General features: G+C 40.5%; 1 protein-coding gene across 2 annotated transcripts in view; it reads right to left on the reverse strand.

Annotated features, from left to right (window-relative positions):
- PDPK1 (3-phosphoinositide dependent protein kinase 1) overlaps positions 1–18733 on the reverse strand; it is a 297914-nt gene that overhangs the window by 129456 nt on the left and 149725 nt on the right. For both annotated transcript variants that reach the window (XM_069209886.1, XM_069209887.1), the window contains 2 exons: positions 10468–10536; positions 10256–10352 (listed from right to left, as the gene is read on the reverse strand). In XM_069209886.1, the coding sequence (XP_069065987.1) occupies positions 10256–10352; positions 10468–10536 (166 nt within the window). The remainder of the gene's footprint in view (positions 1–10255; positions 10353–10467; positions 10537–18733) is intronic.

Genomic DNA, 18733 nt, shown 5'->3' on the forward strand with positions numbered 1-18733 from the left:
CATCGACTTAGAGAATTAATTTATTTAAGGTTTTGTAATGCAGAGCCACATCCCACTATGGTTCAGTTACAACAGAATCAATTTGCATGAAACCTGTAAACTATCTGATCTAGGGGACAGCGTTTCAAACACAAAAAAACAAAAATGTGCAGAATGTATGTACCTGTTTTGTAGTCCAGTAAGAATAAATTAAGAAGGAAGGAAAAAATAAAATCTGGAGGTGGTTTGACCAAAAAGAGCTTTCACCTTTCTTCAACAGGCAATGGGATGGACGGAGTACGATTTTCTGAGGATCACAGTTTCAAATCTTGAAAGCACTCCCCAAAAATATGATAAGCAAGGTTGTTTGTTTTTTTGAAGCTCGGGCTATCTATTAGGAAAATGTTGGAACTCAAAGAATGTACACATTTTGATAGAACGATTTTTCCACAGATCAATGCATGTAGAGCCATGTGCACAAGAAAAGGACATTTTAGATACATTTTTTGGCTGCATATGCTCGCCAATGCAAAGCATCTAGAATAGCATTCGGCTTACTTAGAAACAGGTACAAATCCAGCAGCAGTGTGTAGGGCAGCTTTCAGTGGAGTTAAGTGTAGCTTAAATAACCCACACAGAAGAAAGCTACCATGTATACTATAGACAGGAATAATAATTGTACTACAGTTTTGAATTCAGAAATAAGTGGATTAAATCCCAGGAGCAGCCAGTATTGATATACAACACTCTTGGCTTAAGTGTTAATACGAGCTACAAGATGGCATACTTTTCTGTATTAAAGTGAAGGGGGAGAGATGATCGTTCAGATAGGAAACTTTCATGCAGAGCCAGTGTAAAAGTGATGAGAAATAATTCAATACTTCAATGTGGAGATTAAAAGGAGTGGATGAGTGCCTTATGGTACCCTTGCCTAAGAGGGGAACGCTTTCAATGAGAATGATGTTTTTTATTAGCTGTGTTCGCTTCACTAAGCAGGAGAGCCAGCTGAGGACCATGCCTGCAAATCGTCTCAATTCTTTAACAATTTTCTTACATTATTCGGTTCAGAAGAACATTGTTTTCTATATAGAAAATGTTTGTGTAAAGGCACTGTTTTCAAAGCCACTTCTCTTTACCAGTAGGCTTCTCATCTCACATACCCGTTTTCTATTCGCCTAACCACTTACATTCCCACCAAAGCACTTCACGCACCCAGGCACCGGTCTTTGCTCACAGTGCTGAAAATACATCGTACCCACACTAGAATCTGATCCATTTTTTGTATCCCGAAAGTGTGGAAATGTCTCCTTTTTTAGTGTGCAAAGAGCAGAATCAATCATTTACATCTCTGTCTCTAAATGCAAAATATGCCTTTTTGAGAGTAACTGGGTGCTCTTCTAGTACCTCTTCAATTCCAAACCTGCTTCCTGCATAAGTGCTCTATAGAAATTCCAAAATAAAATACAATTTTAGGTATTCCCAAAAAGTGAAACCTTTAGAGGTGATCCGTAAAAACCCTGAAATGTACACTGCGTATCAAATGCCAAAAAAGACAATAAAAAAGAATGTATGAGGAGTCTTAGTAAATATATCCACCCAAATCCTCAAGCATTATCAAGAAATAAAGGGAACCATGATACAGAAAAATCTCTCTTTCTCTCTCTTTCTTTATTGTAGACTGTCCAATGGCCTTCATCTACTGGATTGTCAGCAAATCATTGTTTAGGTGCTTGAAGACCGATACAGCTAGCAATAACTGATCTTTTGGAAAGTCTCCTACAAATGTTATTGCACGTAAAGATACCCTCATATACTCATCCACCACATTTCCCACATTCAAATCAGGGAGCAAACACCCCACCTGCCTACAGCATTCTTGCATCCAACCATGCACCAGAAAAACAACCAACATTGAGATAATGAATGACATCTTATAAACCAATTAACAAAAGAAAGGCTTGCTCAACAGAAATGAAAATAACCCTACAATTTTGGCAGAAATGGTTATACTCCCACCACGCAAGAATTAATGAATCTTACTCTACTTGGTGCTTAAACACCAGGGTCGGATTGCACAGCACCCTCTAATTCACACATAAGAATAATCTCCAAAGAAGGAAGCACTCTAAGATGAAGTCCAGTTATGTTTCCACATAAATCAATCACATATTATACGAATCAATCTGAATCATGTTCTCAAATGTCCATTAAGTTGAGGCGCAGTCATCCATTCACATAAAAAGGTAATTCGTTAAAAATCTTTAATCTTCACTGCTTCATATAAAAAAACTTCTTCTAGGATCATTTGAAAAGGTTCTCAAGAATATTGCAATACTGTTGCGGATTGTAGTAATGAAAGGATGATGATATCCCATGCGAGGACTATGCTGCGTGCTGGGCTGGCATTGTATATTTTTATAATGAAGAATAACGTTTTTTTTTTACCAGGGGCAAATACATTTCCTTATTGGACATTTTATATGGATGGATGGCTACACCTTCACTTTATGGACATTTGAGAGCATGAATCAGAGAATATGTGATTAATATGAAAACCTTACTTAACTTGATAGCGGTATGCTTCCTGCTCTCCAGTACCATTATCTCTGGATAACCTTTAGCACCACTATCAAACTATGGTTTAAAAAAAATCATGAACAAAGGTTCATCAGTTTCCACCGTAACAGATGATCTCTCTACAAATGACCAGTACTCCAAGCAACCCATCCACTATCCTAAGAAGCCTAACTTAATTAAATATAGCATGAAGTAAATATTAGTTTTAAATTGGATAACTTGTATTCTACTTCTTTGAAAAGCTGCCACTACGCCAACAATGTTTAAAACACAACCATATTGGTTGTTGACCCCTGCACACTTTACTAGACTACCTGGGGGTCAAGGAACGGCTTGGAAAGGAATTTCTAGGGAACAGAATATTTGTCTCCTAATAAGAGAATAAATGATTTGCATCAAACTCTTTTTACAAGCCTTGAGCTTGTGTATTATTGAACAAAAGATTTAGATCACAGCTTCTCCCATTCGAATGTGTCCAACAGAGATGTAATTTCATTCTTAATGTTCTATTCAACAAATTAAAAGTTTAGTTATCGTATTTTTTCATTCTTAAAACTTTTTTTTTTTTGTAATGATTTTTAGGTAATTATTTGGTTGCAAAATTGCACTCTATTCAATTCTGCCCTAGAATTTGATTTTCTTAGATTAGATGTACATTGCTAGGGTATATTGTTGTCTCTGAAAGGGGACTAAGTTATGGTTCATTGTTATCTCAGTCAGGGAAATAAGTCAGTACCTGTTTGACTTGGCTTGTATACAAGTAATTTCCACAAGTACTTATGAAAGATCATGGCATCAAAAGTAGCTAGTTTGGTGAATTAACTACTCACCTACCTACAAACCTCAACCACCCTCGGGTAATTCAGGCGGAAGCCCAAGACATGGCTTTGTGCGGATTAACTCAACCGCAAGCAGGCACAATTCATAGCATCTGTATATCCCTCACGGGGTAATATGCTGCACTCTATAAACCGATTTAGATTGGTAACACACATCTACATGAAAACTCTCATGAGCAAGGAAATCAAAATACTCAAAGACTACCTCACCATCATTCAAGGCTGTATGTTGCTTGTGATTCTAGTTACCAATAGCTCCAAACGTGCCTGGGTAGAGGAACAGCTCAATTGAATGAATCTGGATGTATAGACACCACAACTTAACTCAAAACACAAAATCACTGACAGCAGCCTCTCTTTCAAAACCCATGTTGCCATAAATACCAAGGTGTGAAACCTTCTCAAAGCTCCCTTCATAAGGATGATAAAAGCTATGTTGCTACCATAGTGGATACTGGCAATGGCCTGTCAGTCTGTAATTTCCACCTTTTGTCACTGAACAACATCTTCCTCACTTCTGCACAACTCAAAGTCCACTTTGCTAAAATGCACTGGTTCTCCTTACAAATTAGCACATTCTTTTTAAGCACCGAATAAGGAAATAATGCACATAACGACAGTACTCTATCTCCCTGATCAGCTGGCTGATACAGTATCACACTATAAGGTCAACCAGAAGAAATGCACTCAAGCACCAACTGAAGGAGAAAGTGTTGAAATCTGTCCAGAACTGTGACGGTCCAGCAGATTTAGCAATGTGATTTCAGGGGAAGCACCTGCTGCACAGACGGGACAAAAAAATTGTGGGTGTTATGCAGAATAGGTGCATGCTGCTGGAGCATGACTGGTGAGAGGTATTCAGACAGCTGGGGGCTGATGTACTACTTGGGCAAGGAGTAAAGCAGAAACTGATCTGAGGGAGTGGGTAATACTATGACTTGTTTCAATACAGGTTGTCAAACGGCTCAGCAGGGTAGGCAGTGAGATGGAGAAGATAAACTGACTGGTGTGGGTGTAGCTCTACCCGTGACAGGGCTTAAACTATTTCAAGACAGTCTCACACTGGTCTAGATGTCTCCGCAATTTTGGAACAAACAAGAAAGGACAAGCAAGATTTGTTTGTACTAAGTAGGAGGAAGAAGAACATAAGAGGTGATTGACAGGGAAGTTGCTGAAGAGTGAAAAGGAAACGGAAGCACTCAAGGTGATCAAGAAAAAAATTGAGAGGGCTGAAGTGATAGAGTGCCCACTAGGGAGGGTGAATACAGAATAACATGTGGAAATATCATGATCTCCACTGGTGGGATGAGTGCGGAGTACACAAGAGAATGCCACTATCGTGATCTCGGAGGTTTGCGATGGGAAATCACTTTTGGAGAATGCAGTGAAAACCTTACCCAGTGGAAGTAAAAAATGACATCCTGGAATCTACCAGGAGGGTGGCAAACAAATAGGTTTGGGGTTAACTGTTCTTGTGGTAGAACTTTTACTCAAAGAAGTGAAACACCCAGCCCAGCAGACTACACCAGACAATGATTGAGAAAGAAATCTTATTGTTTTTCTTCCAAGTAGTTCAAGCTACGAGGTGTTAACTTATGTGGCACTGCTTTAGCTGCCTAAACTGAACATAAATGGTGTGAACCAGAGTTGAAGGCTACAGATTAATGCAGAAATTCCCATAAAGGGTCCTAATCTTCAAGATGTAAGTGCAGAGACAGAAGGAATCAGCTGACAGCAGTTCAGAATGATCCTATGCAAGTCACTATAACACTATGAAATGGCTAGGTTAAAACCAGAAGCAGTATAGCCCTTCTTGAGCGCAGTGAATAGGGCATCACCAAAAGGCTGACAGATAACAAAGTTGTTGCAGGCATTTGTAAACATGCATGATATGCTTGATCCTGGTCTTTGCCACACGATGAGACAATGGAATGTGAAGGATTCCTGAGACTTCAATCACGTTCTGCAATGCAACATTGGTATTTTCTCCAAGCCATATTCCTAAATTCTTTCCTGTTTTATTTTCTCATTTATTTGCCTATTCGTGGATAATAGTGAGCTATATTTAGTGGTTATGTTTAGCACTGTAAATGGAATAACAATAAGGAGTTCCAGTAGACTGTAGTTTACAGAATGGTGTTGTGTTGGTTCTTTGCTAATTGTTGCAGACATACAACATACTGAAACATAAAAGGATCAAATAAGGAATCAGGCCCAAAAGGACATCTGAGAGAAGGAACGAAGTATCTTTGGCGGAGACCAGGATCTAATATAAACGGCAGGTCACCAAGATCGTTTAATACCCTACCTGCCTCGATAGCTACTGGAATTAAAAAGATACACTGAGAGGCAGATCTGCCAGGCATCTTGTGCAAAGTGTGTTGATAAGCAGGCCCTTAACAGCAACCCAGGCAAGAGTCAGTGTGACTGTGGACAAGATTCATTACACGGACTCAGAGGTCATAATCACCTATGCAAAGCTTCGAAAAAGCACCCAGTAAAAAACACCTGATAAAAAGGCACTATGACTGGGATGACACCTCGGGGGCCCCACAGCCAGTAAGTGTATTAAAGATGCTGAATATAACAAAATTCAGGGCGCATAGCTGAAGGGATAGCAAGAAGGAAGCCATGTAGAGCACACAAAGATGCCTTACATATCTGGAAGTAGTCAATTAAATAGTTCAGCACACTAAAACATGAGGTATCCTTTATTGAAGAGCTCACTTTGTGGGAAGCTACATGGTAAAAGAAGGTAAGAAGGAAAAGCCTTAAAATTAGCCTAGTTTGAAATAAGCCTGCATTAGGAATCCCACAGACTGAGGGAGATCACAAGCAGGATTGAGAAGCTATGTAGAAAGCGTAGTTCCTAGTACAGGTATGCCATGCTCTAGACTGGGGAGAAAATAGGTTTTTCCAGAACGTTTTAAAACTTCAGGAAGTTTGCTATGACCCTTAAAGAGTTTTTGTGTGCATAGAATACCTAATAGTAGACTTCTGGATGGTCGATCTTCAGTGCCTATGAGGCGGGTATGGAATAATTACTGTTGAAATTAGACTGACTGACAAGGGAGAGATTAAAGGATTCCGTATAGGGATTTGTAATCTCCCTTGCACCAGTAACCAGACATTGTACTGTAGCCTGAGTGTGAGTTGAGCAGCATAGTACATGACTAGTGAGGCCCATTTATAGGCACTTGTAGCAATTGAAGCCAGATAAGACCAAACATAAAACTACAGGGAGTGCAGAATTATTAGGCAAGTTGTATTTTTGAGAATTAATTTTATTATTGAACAACAACCATGTTCTCAATGAACCCAAAAAACTCATTAATATCAAAGCTGAATATTTTTGGAAGTAGTTTTTAGTTTGTTTTTAGTTTTAGCTATGTTAGGGGGATATCTGTGTGTGCAGGTGACTATTACTGTGCATAATTATTAGGCAACTTAACAAAAAAATATATATACCCATTTCAATTATTTATTATTGCCAGTGAAACCAATATAACATCTCAACATTCACAAATATACATTTCTGACATTCAAAAACAAAACAAAAACAAATCAGTGACCAATATAGCCACCTTTCTTTGCAAGGACACTCAAAAGCCTGCCATCCATGGATTCTGTCAGTGTTTTGATCTGTTCACCATCAACATTGCGTGCAGCAGCAACCACAGCCTCCCAGACACTGTTCAGAGAGGTGTACTGTTTTCCCTCCTTGTAAATCTCACATTTGATGATGGACCACAGGTTCTCAATGGGGTTCAGATCAGGTGAACAAGGAGGCCATGTCATTAGATTTCCTTCTTTTATACCCTTTCTTGCCAGCCACGCTGTGGAGTACTTGGACGCGTGTGATGGAGCATTGTCCTGCATGAAAATCATGTTTTTCTTGAAGGATGCAGACTTCTTCCTGTTCCACTGCTTGAAGAAGGTGTCTTCCAGGAACTGGCAGTAGGACTGGGAGTTGAGCTTGACTCCATCCTCAACCCGAAAAGGCCCCACAAGCTCATCTTTGATGATACCAGCCCAAACCAGTACTCCACCTCCACCTTGCTGGCGACTGAGTCGGACTGGAGCCCTCTGCCCTTTACCAATCCAGCCACGGGCCCATCCATCTGGCCCATCAAGACTCACTCTCATTTCATCAGTCCATAAAACCTTAGAAAAATCAGTCTTGAGATATTTCTTGGCCCAGTCTTGACGTTTCAGCTTGTGTGTCTTGTTCAGTGGTGGTCGTCTTTCAGCCTTTCTTACCTTGGCCATGTCTCTGAGTACTGCACACCTTGTACTTTTGGGCACTCCAGTGATGTTGCAGCTCTGAAATATGGCCAAACTGGTGGCAAGTGGCATCGTGGCAGCTGCACGCTTGACTTTTCTCAGTTCATGGGCAGTTATTTTGCGCCTTGGTTTTTCCACACGCTTCTTGCGACCCTGTTGACTATTTTGAATGAAACGCTTGATTGTTCGATGATCACGCTTCAGAAGCTTTGCAATTTTAAGAGTGCTGCATCCCTCTGCAAGATATCTCACTATTTTTGACTTTTCTGAGCCTGTCAAGTCCTTCTTTTGACCCATTTTGCCAAAGGAAAGGAAGTTGCCTAATAATTATGCACACCTGATATAGGGTGTTGATGTCATTAGACCACACCCCTTCTCATTACAGAGATGCACATCACCTAATATGCTTAATTGGTAGTAGGCTTTCGAGCCTATACAGCTTGGAGTAAGACAACATGCATAAAGAGGATGATGTGGTCAAAATACTCATTTGCCTAATAATTCTGCACTCCCTGTATGGTACGTTTTTGGAGGACAAAACGAAAAGAAAAATATCTCACATAGACGATGCAGGTGGTGAAACTCAATCTTGTTAATAACATTTACTTGAGGGATAAGAACAAAATCAAGCAATAGCATTATAGACCTTATTGTATGATACAGGCTGGGCCCTGTGGAATCTGGCCAGGGCAGAGAACACAGAGTTGGAACAGCTCTGGTACAGACCAGTTTTGTTGTAGGGCTTGCTTAGTCAGCATTCAGCTCACAAAGCAGATTTTACTTTCAATCTGAAGTAGTATGCCATCCACATGCACCTAGAATCTATTTTGAGTGTTAAAGTTATGGGGTAGGGAACCATTTAGATATGAAAAAAAGCTCAGTCAGAGGTCAGATCTTCAAAGGACTCCACGAGAGATGCTGGAAGCAGTTGAGGGTGGTTTCATTACTCTTACATTAGGTTACAAAAACTACAAAATGGTACATATATTGATGGATTATGACTGCTGTAACACTGTGAAATACCAAAGTATGTTTTTGGTATGTTGTTGGTGTTGTCAGAACGCTACCTGTACTTACATAATTGCCAGTAAAACTGAAAAAACAGAAGCTGGTAGCCTCTGAAAAGAATGTACATAGCTTGACTTGGTATGTCTGGAGGAAGGCTCAAAGCCAGGAAAGTGCAGTTTCACACATTCTGGCAAATGATCAACAAGCCTGGTGTTTTGGGACAATATGCAAAACACTTACTTGTGAAAGCAGAAAAACATAACCAGAGTTCATCTGCATCATAAATAGCACAATTAAAAAATCCAAAAGGGTAAGGTTTTGACCCTGAACAAACAAGATCTTCACTGAAACCTATAAAGAAGGGGGCTGTGAACTTGTGGTTAGGAGAGATGCAGGACATGGACAAAAATGATCCTTGTCCTTGCACTGCAGACTGCAGGGGTCAGGAAGAAGACAGACCGGGCATATCAGTAGAGATATAACCTGTGATCAGCATAACATGACATTACTATGCCTGTGCTATGTGACATAAAAAACCCATTTTGTGTAGGGCTCTAGGGCTGGGAGATCTGGGTGAGAGGAATGTGTTATTTATAGGATCAAACAATATTTTCCATTACACTTAGATAAATGCCTTTTTGCTTGCTGTATACATACTTTAAGTGCATTAAGTGAGCTTATTGCATTTAATTTTTTAGATCTGAAAATGTGAAAAGAAATTCACGTATGTGGCAGATGTCGTAGGTAAAGGAATTCAAGAAGTTAAGCAGCAGAGGAAATAACTGGTGTGAAACCATTATGAAATGGGAGTATGCATACAGAAGGTAGGGAAAGAGGCAACTCATATCAGTGTAGAGTACTAATAATTTAATAAATGTAAAATATTTATATATTTGAGTACACAGCATCTGTACAGATGAAAAAAATAATTCACAGGCAGACCTAATGAGCAGGATAGGGGAACAAAATTCACTGAATGCTGAGAAGGTAGAATCCCTGAGATTTGTCTTTGCCCATGCCACAAAAGAATGCATGGCATTCTGCACAAATGAGCATGATACAACTCCAGACTATTTAAGCGACCATTATTGGCCAAAACAGAGCCAATCAGGGCATTTAAAACATAGCATACACACAAAAGGGACAAGGTACAGCCATCCCACATTGTGTTCATTGTGAAGATATTACACAGATTTGGGGGAAGGAAAACTCACAAAGGGATAAGAGAATGCTGGTCAAGAGCCTGTTCAATTCTGCCAATTAAAATATCTGAGGGACCTGGGGCGAGTTTCATGCAACCTTGATGGTGATTAAGTGCAATAAAATTAAAAGCAAAGTTAAAGCAGGATCCCAAGGACAATCTGAGATTAGGCACAGCAAAGTAAACATGGAAATTACTTGACGCCTATTTGCCATTTTAGTTTATGTGACCACAAACGTCTTTATCCACCTGTGATTGTCAAACTTTCTAAGCCAGGTAACTGGGTGCTGAAAAACAAACAAACCTAAAGTAAAATGACTGCATGAGACTGTGGTGAAATTATCCCATTGAAACAGAGTATATTTACCAAAAGCTTCTCTACAAGATCTTTTGCCTTGGGGAAGAATTTTTCAGGAAAACCATATTCCAGCTTGATAATCTTTTGAAATATGAGATATTCATTCCTGTAAGAAAAAGGGAGTTTATTATAATACAGAAGAAAAGCAGACCTGCATCTAGTCAAATTCTGCACTTTGTGCTGTTTAAATACTGAAAAGATTCCAATTAAGAGACCCTTACCCTGCTCTGAAAGGAGGTAAACCGGCTACCAGTTGGTAGAGAATGCATCCAAGAGCCCAGAGGTCCGAACTTTGAAACAAAATACATACTTAAATTAGTAAAGTTAGATTTAAAAAAAGAATAATTTGATGGAAGTGCATTTATGTTATTCCATTACTATTTGCCAGATAATTCTGAATGAAGCATGATTGATTCCTACAACAAACAAGCTCTAACTCTTATAAACGTGCCTCAAAGGAAAAAACATACTATGATATTTCTGGTACCACATGACACTTCTGAGCAATACTTTTGTGGAATAGATATGTTTCAATGCAACTTTACATCATGATGTTTGAACGTCCATTCTTACTAAAATCAAAAATATATGAAGGATTGTTTTGTTCAGGAGTGCTGCTAACCCACTTACTGCAGCCAAATGTGGAGAGTGCACTTTGCCTATTTTTGCGGGACTGCTTCAGCACTTCCATAATGTTTTGACAACTAGCACAACACCAACCAACTATGTAGATCTTCACTTGTTCTCGAGGTTCAACCCAGGCAAATTCCTCCAAGTAATGCAAGCAGGACTTTTTGTGAACAAAACTGCCTAACTGGAAATGACCCTTGCCACATGTTATACCCCCTGGGAATGGAACAAACGTTTAATCAGATATACAAAAACGGTACCACGGAGCAATATTATTTACAATGCAAAGATTTTGTGCCAGATTTTTGTGAGTTACTAATGGTAAGGCCGAAAAATGCACCAACAAGCTAAATGGCATAAAAAAACAGCAGACAGCATCCTGCTGTGCCACCTAAACTATAGCAAAAGATCATTAAATGATAAAAGCTTAAATTAAAAAAAACAATGGACTAGCGGATGTCCTTTAAACCTAGAGGCACACAAATGAAAAACTCTCCAAGGTTTCACATAGGAGCCAAGTTGAACATATACATTTTCATTGCGCTGCTAATAAATCCATTTAAGCTTGGCTAAAAAAAAAAAAAAAATCAAACTCATAGCCACTGAAACGAACACTGACATTTCCTGGTTCTTAAAACAACATGATGAACCCTTTATACATGTAAATCTGGAAAAGATGGCTAAGTCTATTCCTCTGATTCTCTGCACTGCCTTTGACAATGTAACCAGCAGGTACTAGAAAGGCATCCCAAAGTATATGAATTACAGATATTTATTGTGTTTGATTAAGGGTGCAACACCTATCGTATTCACCATTCTTGAAGACCGAATACAAAGAACTGAAAAGCAAGCATTGTGGAGGTGGCACACCAGACATCTGAGACAGTCCCTCTAGTTGTCCACTCCACCCCCATCGATGCATAGTGACGAATTGGAATAGGTACTGTTACATGCAGGAGTGGAGAGGAATTGGGAGGGAGATTTAACAGCAGTTTTTGACAAGAAGGAGGCAGGGAAGTTACCCCTGTATAGACCATATGATTGCACAATAAAACTGGAGCTAGGAGCAGAATTGTCTTGTAACAGAATAAATCCTTCAACTGAAGCTGAAACTGGTAATTAAAGAAGTATTTGGCTCAGTATGTAGCAAATGAAGTCATCCAACCTGCTCAATCACCTGTATCTTCATCTTTGTTTCTCATTCCTGAAAAGGATGAAGTGCTCCTAACTTGTTTTTACCGTCGAGCTTTAAAACAAGGTACTGCCAAGAACCGGTATCTACTGCCCTTAAGTTCAGTATTGCGCGTTTCATGTAGAACAAGTATAATTATGGGGATTCAGCTCTTCTCCCAAAGGAGCCAGTATGGATCCAGCAAAAATAAAGGCAATTCCAGATTGGCCAGCACCAAAAAGTGTAAAAGAAATTCAAAATTTCATTGGATTTGCAAACTTCTCCAGGAGGTTAATTTCAAATTTCTCAAAAGTTAGCCTCATAACTCAGCTTCTGTAGAAAAGTGTTAAATTATATTGTTCTAATGAAGCAGAATACACCTTTAATTTCTTGATAGAGTCCTTTATTCAGTTCCAATTCTATTACATCCTAATCCTGAAAAAACATAGAAACAGATGCTTGAGATTCTGCAACTGGAGAAATCCTCTTAGCACCATAAAGTCATCTCCATGCAGCATTTCATTCTAGAAAATTAACTCCTCCATAAACAAACTGTACAATTGCAGACAACGAGCTATTGGCAGTAAAGGATGCCTTCCAAGAATGGAGACATTATCCATTGCGAGCACAGCATGTGGTCACAGTGTTCACTTATAAGCAGAAATTGAAATTAATAAAATCTGCACTGACACTTTTACAATTAAGATGGTCTTCGTATTTTGCAGATTTTAACTTTGTGATAACCTGCAGACTGGGAGTTACAAATGGGAAAACAGATGCTGTATCTAGAATGGTGCCTAATTCCCAGATGAAGTTCCAGAAAAGGTGCCATCATTCCAGGTAAAACAAATTGTTTGTTTACCAATTACACTGGTTTCAACAAAGGAATTCAAGAGACTATCATGTAAAGAGAACCTAGACTGGGCAAGAGAAATTACTCTAAGAAAAATTGAGAATAGTCTTCCGTATTTCAAGAGGGCATCAGACTTACCTACTCAAGAATTACATTAAAGGCTCTTCAAAACTGGTGGATCACAAAGGAATTCGAAAAAAATGCAAAATTGGTAAAAAACAAAACAAAATAAGATTTTGGTGGCCAAAGATGGAAACTCGGATAGGTCAAGGTGTCAACCTGTGAAAAATCTATAAGAGGAAAAGCCAAAAGACTATCTCCTCAGGGTTGCTTATTGCTCCTACCCACTGCCACACACTCTTGCAACACGGTCATCATAGACCTTCCCCTTAGTCAAGGCTATAAAACCATTCTAGTGTTTGCTGACACCTTTTCAAAGATTGGTCATTTCATTCCTTCAAAGAACATTCCCCGATCTCCACAGTTAGCCCAGTTATTTACACAACACAGATTGAGGGCACATAGAATTCCTAAAGTAATAATCTCTGATCATGGCACTCAGTTTGTATCACACTTTTGGAGAGCCTTTACAAAAAGGTAAGGAGTTGATTCACGCTTATCCACTAGCTATCATTCGGCAACAGATGGGCTAACGGAGAGAGTGAATCAAGGAGTGAGAACAGTATTTACATCTCTATGATCAGGAAAAGGAGTGGTCAGAATTCATTAGGGCAGCACAATTTGCTTATTATAATGCAGTTCATTCATCCACAGACCCCTTTCTATGTAAATTATGGTAGTCATCCTAGTGTGTTTATCAGAAAAGGATGCTGAATCTGTACCTTCAGTGAAGGAATTTGTGAATGGGCTACAAAAACAACTTTTAGTCAGCCAAAACATCTATTGAAAGCAAAGACCTCTTATAAGATGCAGGCAGACAAAATAAGAAGGCCAGGTCCAGCCTATTAGAGTGGGTGATAATGTCTTATCTTAACAAGTCATATGCACTTCAAATCAAACTAAGATCAAACCAAGATATTTAGGTCCATTTAAGGTAGACACAATGATCAACCCAATGGCAATCAATATTTCACTACCCTCACATTAAAAAATTCATCCAGTTTTTCACGTTTCTCTTTCAAAAAGAGTCCCTCCTGATTTGTGAGTGAACACCCCACCAGCTCCCATACAAATAGATCCTGGAGAAGAATTTGAAGTGAGCAAAATTTGGGGTTCTAAAATAGTCAGAGGCAAATTGTTTTATTTAATTGACTGGAAAGGACCTGGCGCTCAGGAAAAATCTTAGGAATAAAATTCACATGTTCATGTCCCAAAATTGATACAAGACTTTCACAGAACCTTTCCTAATAAACGAAGAGTGGGAGGTAGTTTTTGTGCAGGGAGGTACTTTCAGGAATGCCATGACATGTTACTGTTCAAAACAAAAATCTTCTGGAGGTCAGCAAATTACCAGAACCAAAAAATATCGACAGTGGAAACAAAGAAATCTTTTTTAGAAATTGCTACTGAAAATAATATTGCGATCCTTGCAAGAAAATGGCTCAAAAAAGTTCAATGTGGCGACCGCCAGTCAGGTAAAAAGTAATGCAGCCTAGTCGTGGAGGTCAACAAGACCTGTTTTTGTTGTTAATGTGCACACACCTCAGACTTCAACTGTTTTCTGAGGTAGTGTCTTCACTTTACCCTCTCTCATACAGAGAGTTTCTTTGGAACAATTTACAGTCAGTAACCAGTGTTTTCTGTTTACTCATGCTCTGTACAGTATAATCGGTGTAGCATTCCTGAGAGGACAGAAAGTAGTGCTTCTTGTCCACGCATGCCAATTGAGAGGTAACGAGTGAAGGACAGTTACATTTCTTAGTCTGCTATCTCAGTACAAACACTTAAAAAGCGTTAAAGTCAAGTGGTGAGTGATAATCTTTCAACATGTGAATGTACGACAATTGTCTGGATATAATTAGACAAAAGCAGAAGTTATTCCAAAATAAATAAATATGTGTATATATATATATATAAAAATACATATGAAGGCCGAGTTCATAAACTCTTTTGAAAAAGAAAACAGTGTAATATACAATGACTTACTAGGCCGAGTAACAAATCAAAGTAAAAGTTAACTTCTTTAAAAATATAGTTGAGAGTAATTCTATGAGTTCCTTGAAACAGAGAAGTAATCCTTAGAGTCAAACAGGTAAAAAGTTACACAGTTGGAAGAACTAGATATTATATCATTTGAAGAATGTAAATGCTCTGTTTGTTAAGAAATCTAATGTATTCAAGAACAAAAATATTTGTTCTGTTTTATAATAGGTGCAACACCAATCTCATACACATTTTTGCCATTTTTGAAAACTGTACCAAGAGAGTTCAAAAGCAAGAATTGAAGAGGTGATGCACCAGACATATGAGACAATCTCTCTTGTTATCCTCTTCCCCCTCCCCCCGCCCCCACTCGTGCACAATGAAACTAAAATAGGTTCTGTTAAATCAAGTAGTGAAGAGGAATTGGGGGATCTCTTCAGCTACCATGTAATTCACTGGCAAACTAGTGTTGACACACTTGCTGAAGATAATCAACTTTTCTCTAACCCATGGCATTACGCTCTACCATAAGTAATTTCAAAAAGAGGCAGTTCCTCCCCTTGATGAATACCAATCTTTAACTTTTTCCACAGTGCATCTGCTTTAACTTCCATTAATGCTCTGCACAAAGAAAAATAGGAAATAAATTAAACCACATCAGTAAATGGCTATAAGATAAAATGCATCAATGGAAACCTTAACCGTAACCACCTTGACAACTGCCAACCGATTAAACAACTCCTCTTCCTAGGCAACTCATCAATAAGGCAGTCATTACCCAACTTCATATGCAACATGCAACAAACATCCTTGCACAAAACAACCAAAAAAGGATTGAAGTGAGAATGTAGTATGGAGACCGCAACTAGGTGTTTGACAATGCCCTCCTATCATAGCCCTGAGTAACTTTTGCCTATTTGCCCTCCTTGTGCTCTTTGCAGCGCATGACACCACTGACCTACAAGCTTTACTCAACAGGGGGTGTGGCCTGGCTGTCATGCTGTGAGGCCCTGCAGGGCAGGGACATAAATCCGTCCATAATCCTGAAGAATCAGATGGCTGAGGTGCTTTTGTGTATCCGCCTGATGTGCTGAGGCTGTGAGGAGCTGCAGGAATGGAGCTGGTTCGGCGGTAGCGGACAAACGGGGCCTGTTTGGGTCACCGAAGGCGGTGCCTGGCCCTGTGAGCAGCTTGTGTGGGCAGTGTCTAGGCGGGCCCCGGAGGTGGATGGGAGATGGCTGCGGGCAGAGTGCGAGGCGGTAGCTGCCCCACTACCCCGCCGAAAGAGACTTTGGGCTCTGAGGTCGGGCGCACGTGGGCCACGTGTGTGCCTCCGACGCTGGACGCCTGCAGGGTCGGACCGGCAGCGAGGATCAGGCCGCTGGCCCTGCGGGTGAGTGTGCCGGCATGCTGGGGCCTGTGAGTAGGGCCTGGAATGATGCGTGCAGCCGGCGCCGCATCCGGGACATGGGTCAGTGCCCGCTGGCTGCTGATACCGGCAGACCTGGGATTTTTTTACAGGCGACATGCCTGTCCTTTAGGAGGGGGAGCGGTTCTACAAACTTTTGCACAGAAATGACATAAGGCAGATTTCCCCTTGAATGTAAAACAGCACCAAGTCCATTCCATTCCATACTAACAACTATGTGAGCTTTAAGATGTACATTGCTAATAAAACTATGAAGGAGGGATTGTTCACGCCTGCTTTGTGAGTCTTAGTTAAATGACTGCCCTTATTAACCTAATGTTATAGCATCTTTTTCCACTTCAGTTCCTCATCTTCTGACCTATACAGGTATATTCTCCAGGATCTCCTATCTGTTTTTAATTGCTATTGTTTGCAATTTGATTTCTAGCTCCACATAAATAAGCATATTAGTAATACTTTCCACTCCAAAACAGACTTCAGAATGGCTGTCCAAACACTGGTGCGACTCCACCGGGATAGCGGGAAGGCCTTGTTCATACATGGTCCAGATACTTATCTAGCAACATTGCGCTGATAGGTGGCGTTGGTTGTTTCGGCACAGCGTCGTCCATGCCGAAAGCGACATGCACTTCACCTACATAGATGCCAGCTCGGCACTCAGTCGTCAGTTACTTTTAAATTACTTATACGACTGAAGCAGGGAGCCATGAACATCACTGACACTGGTGTGTGTAAACTGGGAGCCCGAAAAGGATCATCCCTGATCCTAGAAATATGTCTGCAGAGCGGGAGGATGGGTGGGTTGGTAAGGAATCCGTGGCTAGATATTGGCCCCACCAGTTAAGGTAGTACCAAAGGTAAGGAACTTGTTCATTTGACAGAGACTTCTTGCTGCATATTACTTACTTTTGAAGAGATACCCAAGCAATACCATCCCAGGTGGTGGGTCTGCTGACAAATTTAAACCAGGACCGAATGGCCAAGTGCCCATCACTACAGACTTGACTGTCCAGGCAGTGAGGCTTGGTAAACGTGTGCAGGGAAGTCCACGTTGCTGCCTGGCAGATGTCCAAGACCAGGACTGCATATGTTAACACTGTCGTCTCAGCCTAACCTCTGATGGAATGGGCCTATAAGCAACCAGGAGGCTGCATCTTTCCCAGTACGTAAAAAAACAAAATCACTTAGAGATGGTCCGTGTTTCTACACTGCCAGACCTTTATTCGTTCCAAAACAGAGCTGATTGTCCCCCCAGAACTCTTATTCGATCAAGTAAGAATGATAATGTTCTTTTTGGGTTCACACAGTGGAGTCACTCGTCTTCTGTAGAGGGATGTGGTACAGCGTAAAAAGTGGCCAAGGTGACAGATTGGCCAGTGAAATGGTATTACCACTTTCGGCAGAAAAGAAGCCCTAGTGCGAAAGACCAGTTTATCCAGATAAACTGGTAAGAATGGAGGCTTGGAAGATAAAGCCTGCGGGCAGATGTGATGGCAACAAGGAATGATATTTTAATTGGGAACAGCCAGAGGGGACAGTTGTGGATAGGCTCAAAAGGAGAACACATCAAGAAAGTAAAGACCAAATGAAGGTCCAACTGAGGCGTAGTAAAAGGGGAAACTTCAGACCCTTCAGAAATCTATTTACAAGAGGGAACTTCAATAAAGAGGGTTGGTAAGGCAGATTCAAGAAGGCAGACAGAGCAGAAAGAATACGCCAGGGTGCCCAAAGCAGAGCCCTGCTGGTAAGGCTAAGAATAATATATCTGAAGGGGGAGCAGAAATGGGGTCAATGGACTTTTCTGTATAATGTGATACAAATTACTTTCATCAGCAGGCGTATCCCATTTTGGTGGAGTGATGCCTGGCTGCCTGAACAACAATGCAAACTTTGGGAGGAAGGTCAAAAGCTGTCAACTGCTCCGTTCAATCTACACGCAAGAAGGTAGAGAGATGACAGGTTCTGATGGAGGACCCTCCTCTGCTGCTAGGACAGAAGATCTTTCCAAAGGAGCAGCATAATCGGAGGATCATTCAGTAGTTCGGGATACCAGACTCTCCGTGTACAGTTCGGAGCCACAAGGATGACTTGGGCCCGGTCATCCCTGATCTTCTTGAGAACTCTGGGCAAAAGCTATATGGGCAGAATGGCACACAGGATGCCTGAGCTCCACGAAACAGCCTCCCTGGAAGCTTCAGCACGCAAAACTGGTGACATTGCAAGTTCTTGGCAGCGGCTAACCGATCTAATCAAAGCTCTTCCCACTGCTGAAAGACACCTTGTGCCACCTCCTAGTGGAGA

This window comes from Pleurodeles waltl, chromosome 10 (assembly GCF_031143425.1).
Source record: "Pleurodeles waltl isolate 20211129_DDA chromosome 10, aPleWal1.hap1.20221129, whole genome shotgun sequence".
Lineage (NCBI taxonomy): Eukaryota > Metazoa > Chordata > Amphibia > Caudata > Salamandridae > Pleurodeles > Pleurodeles waltl.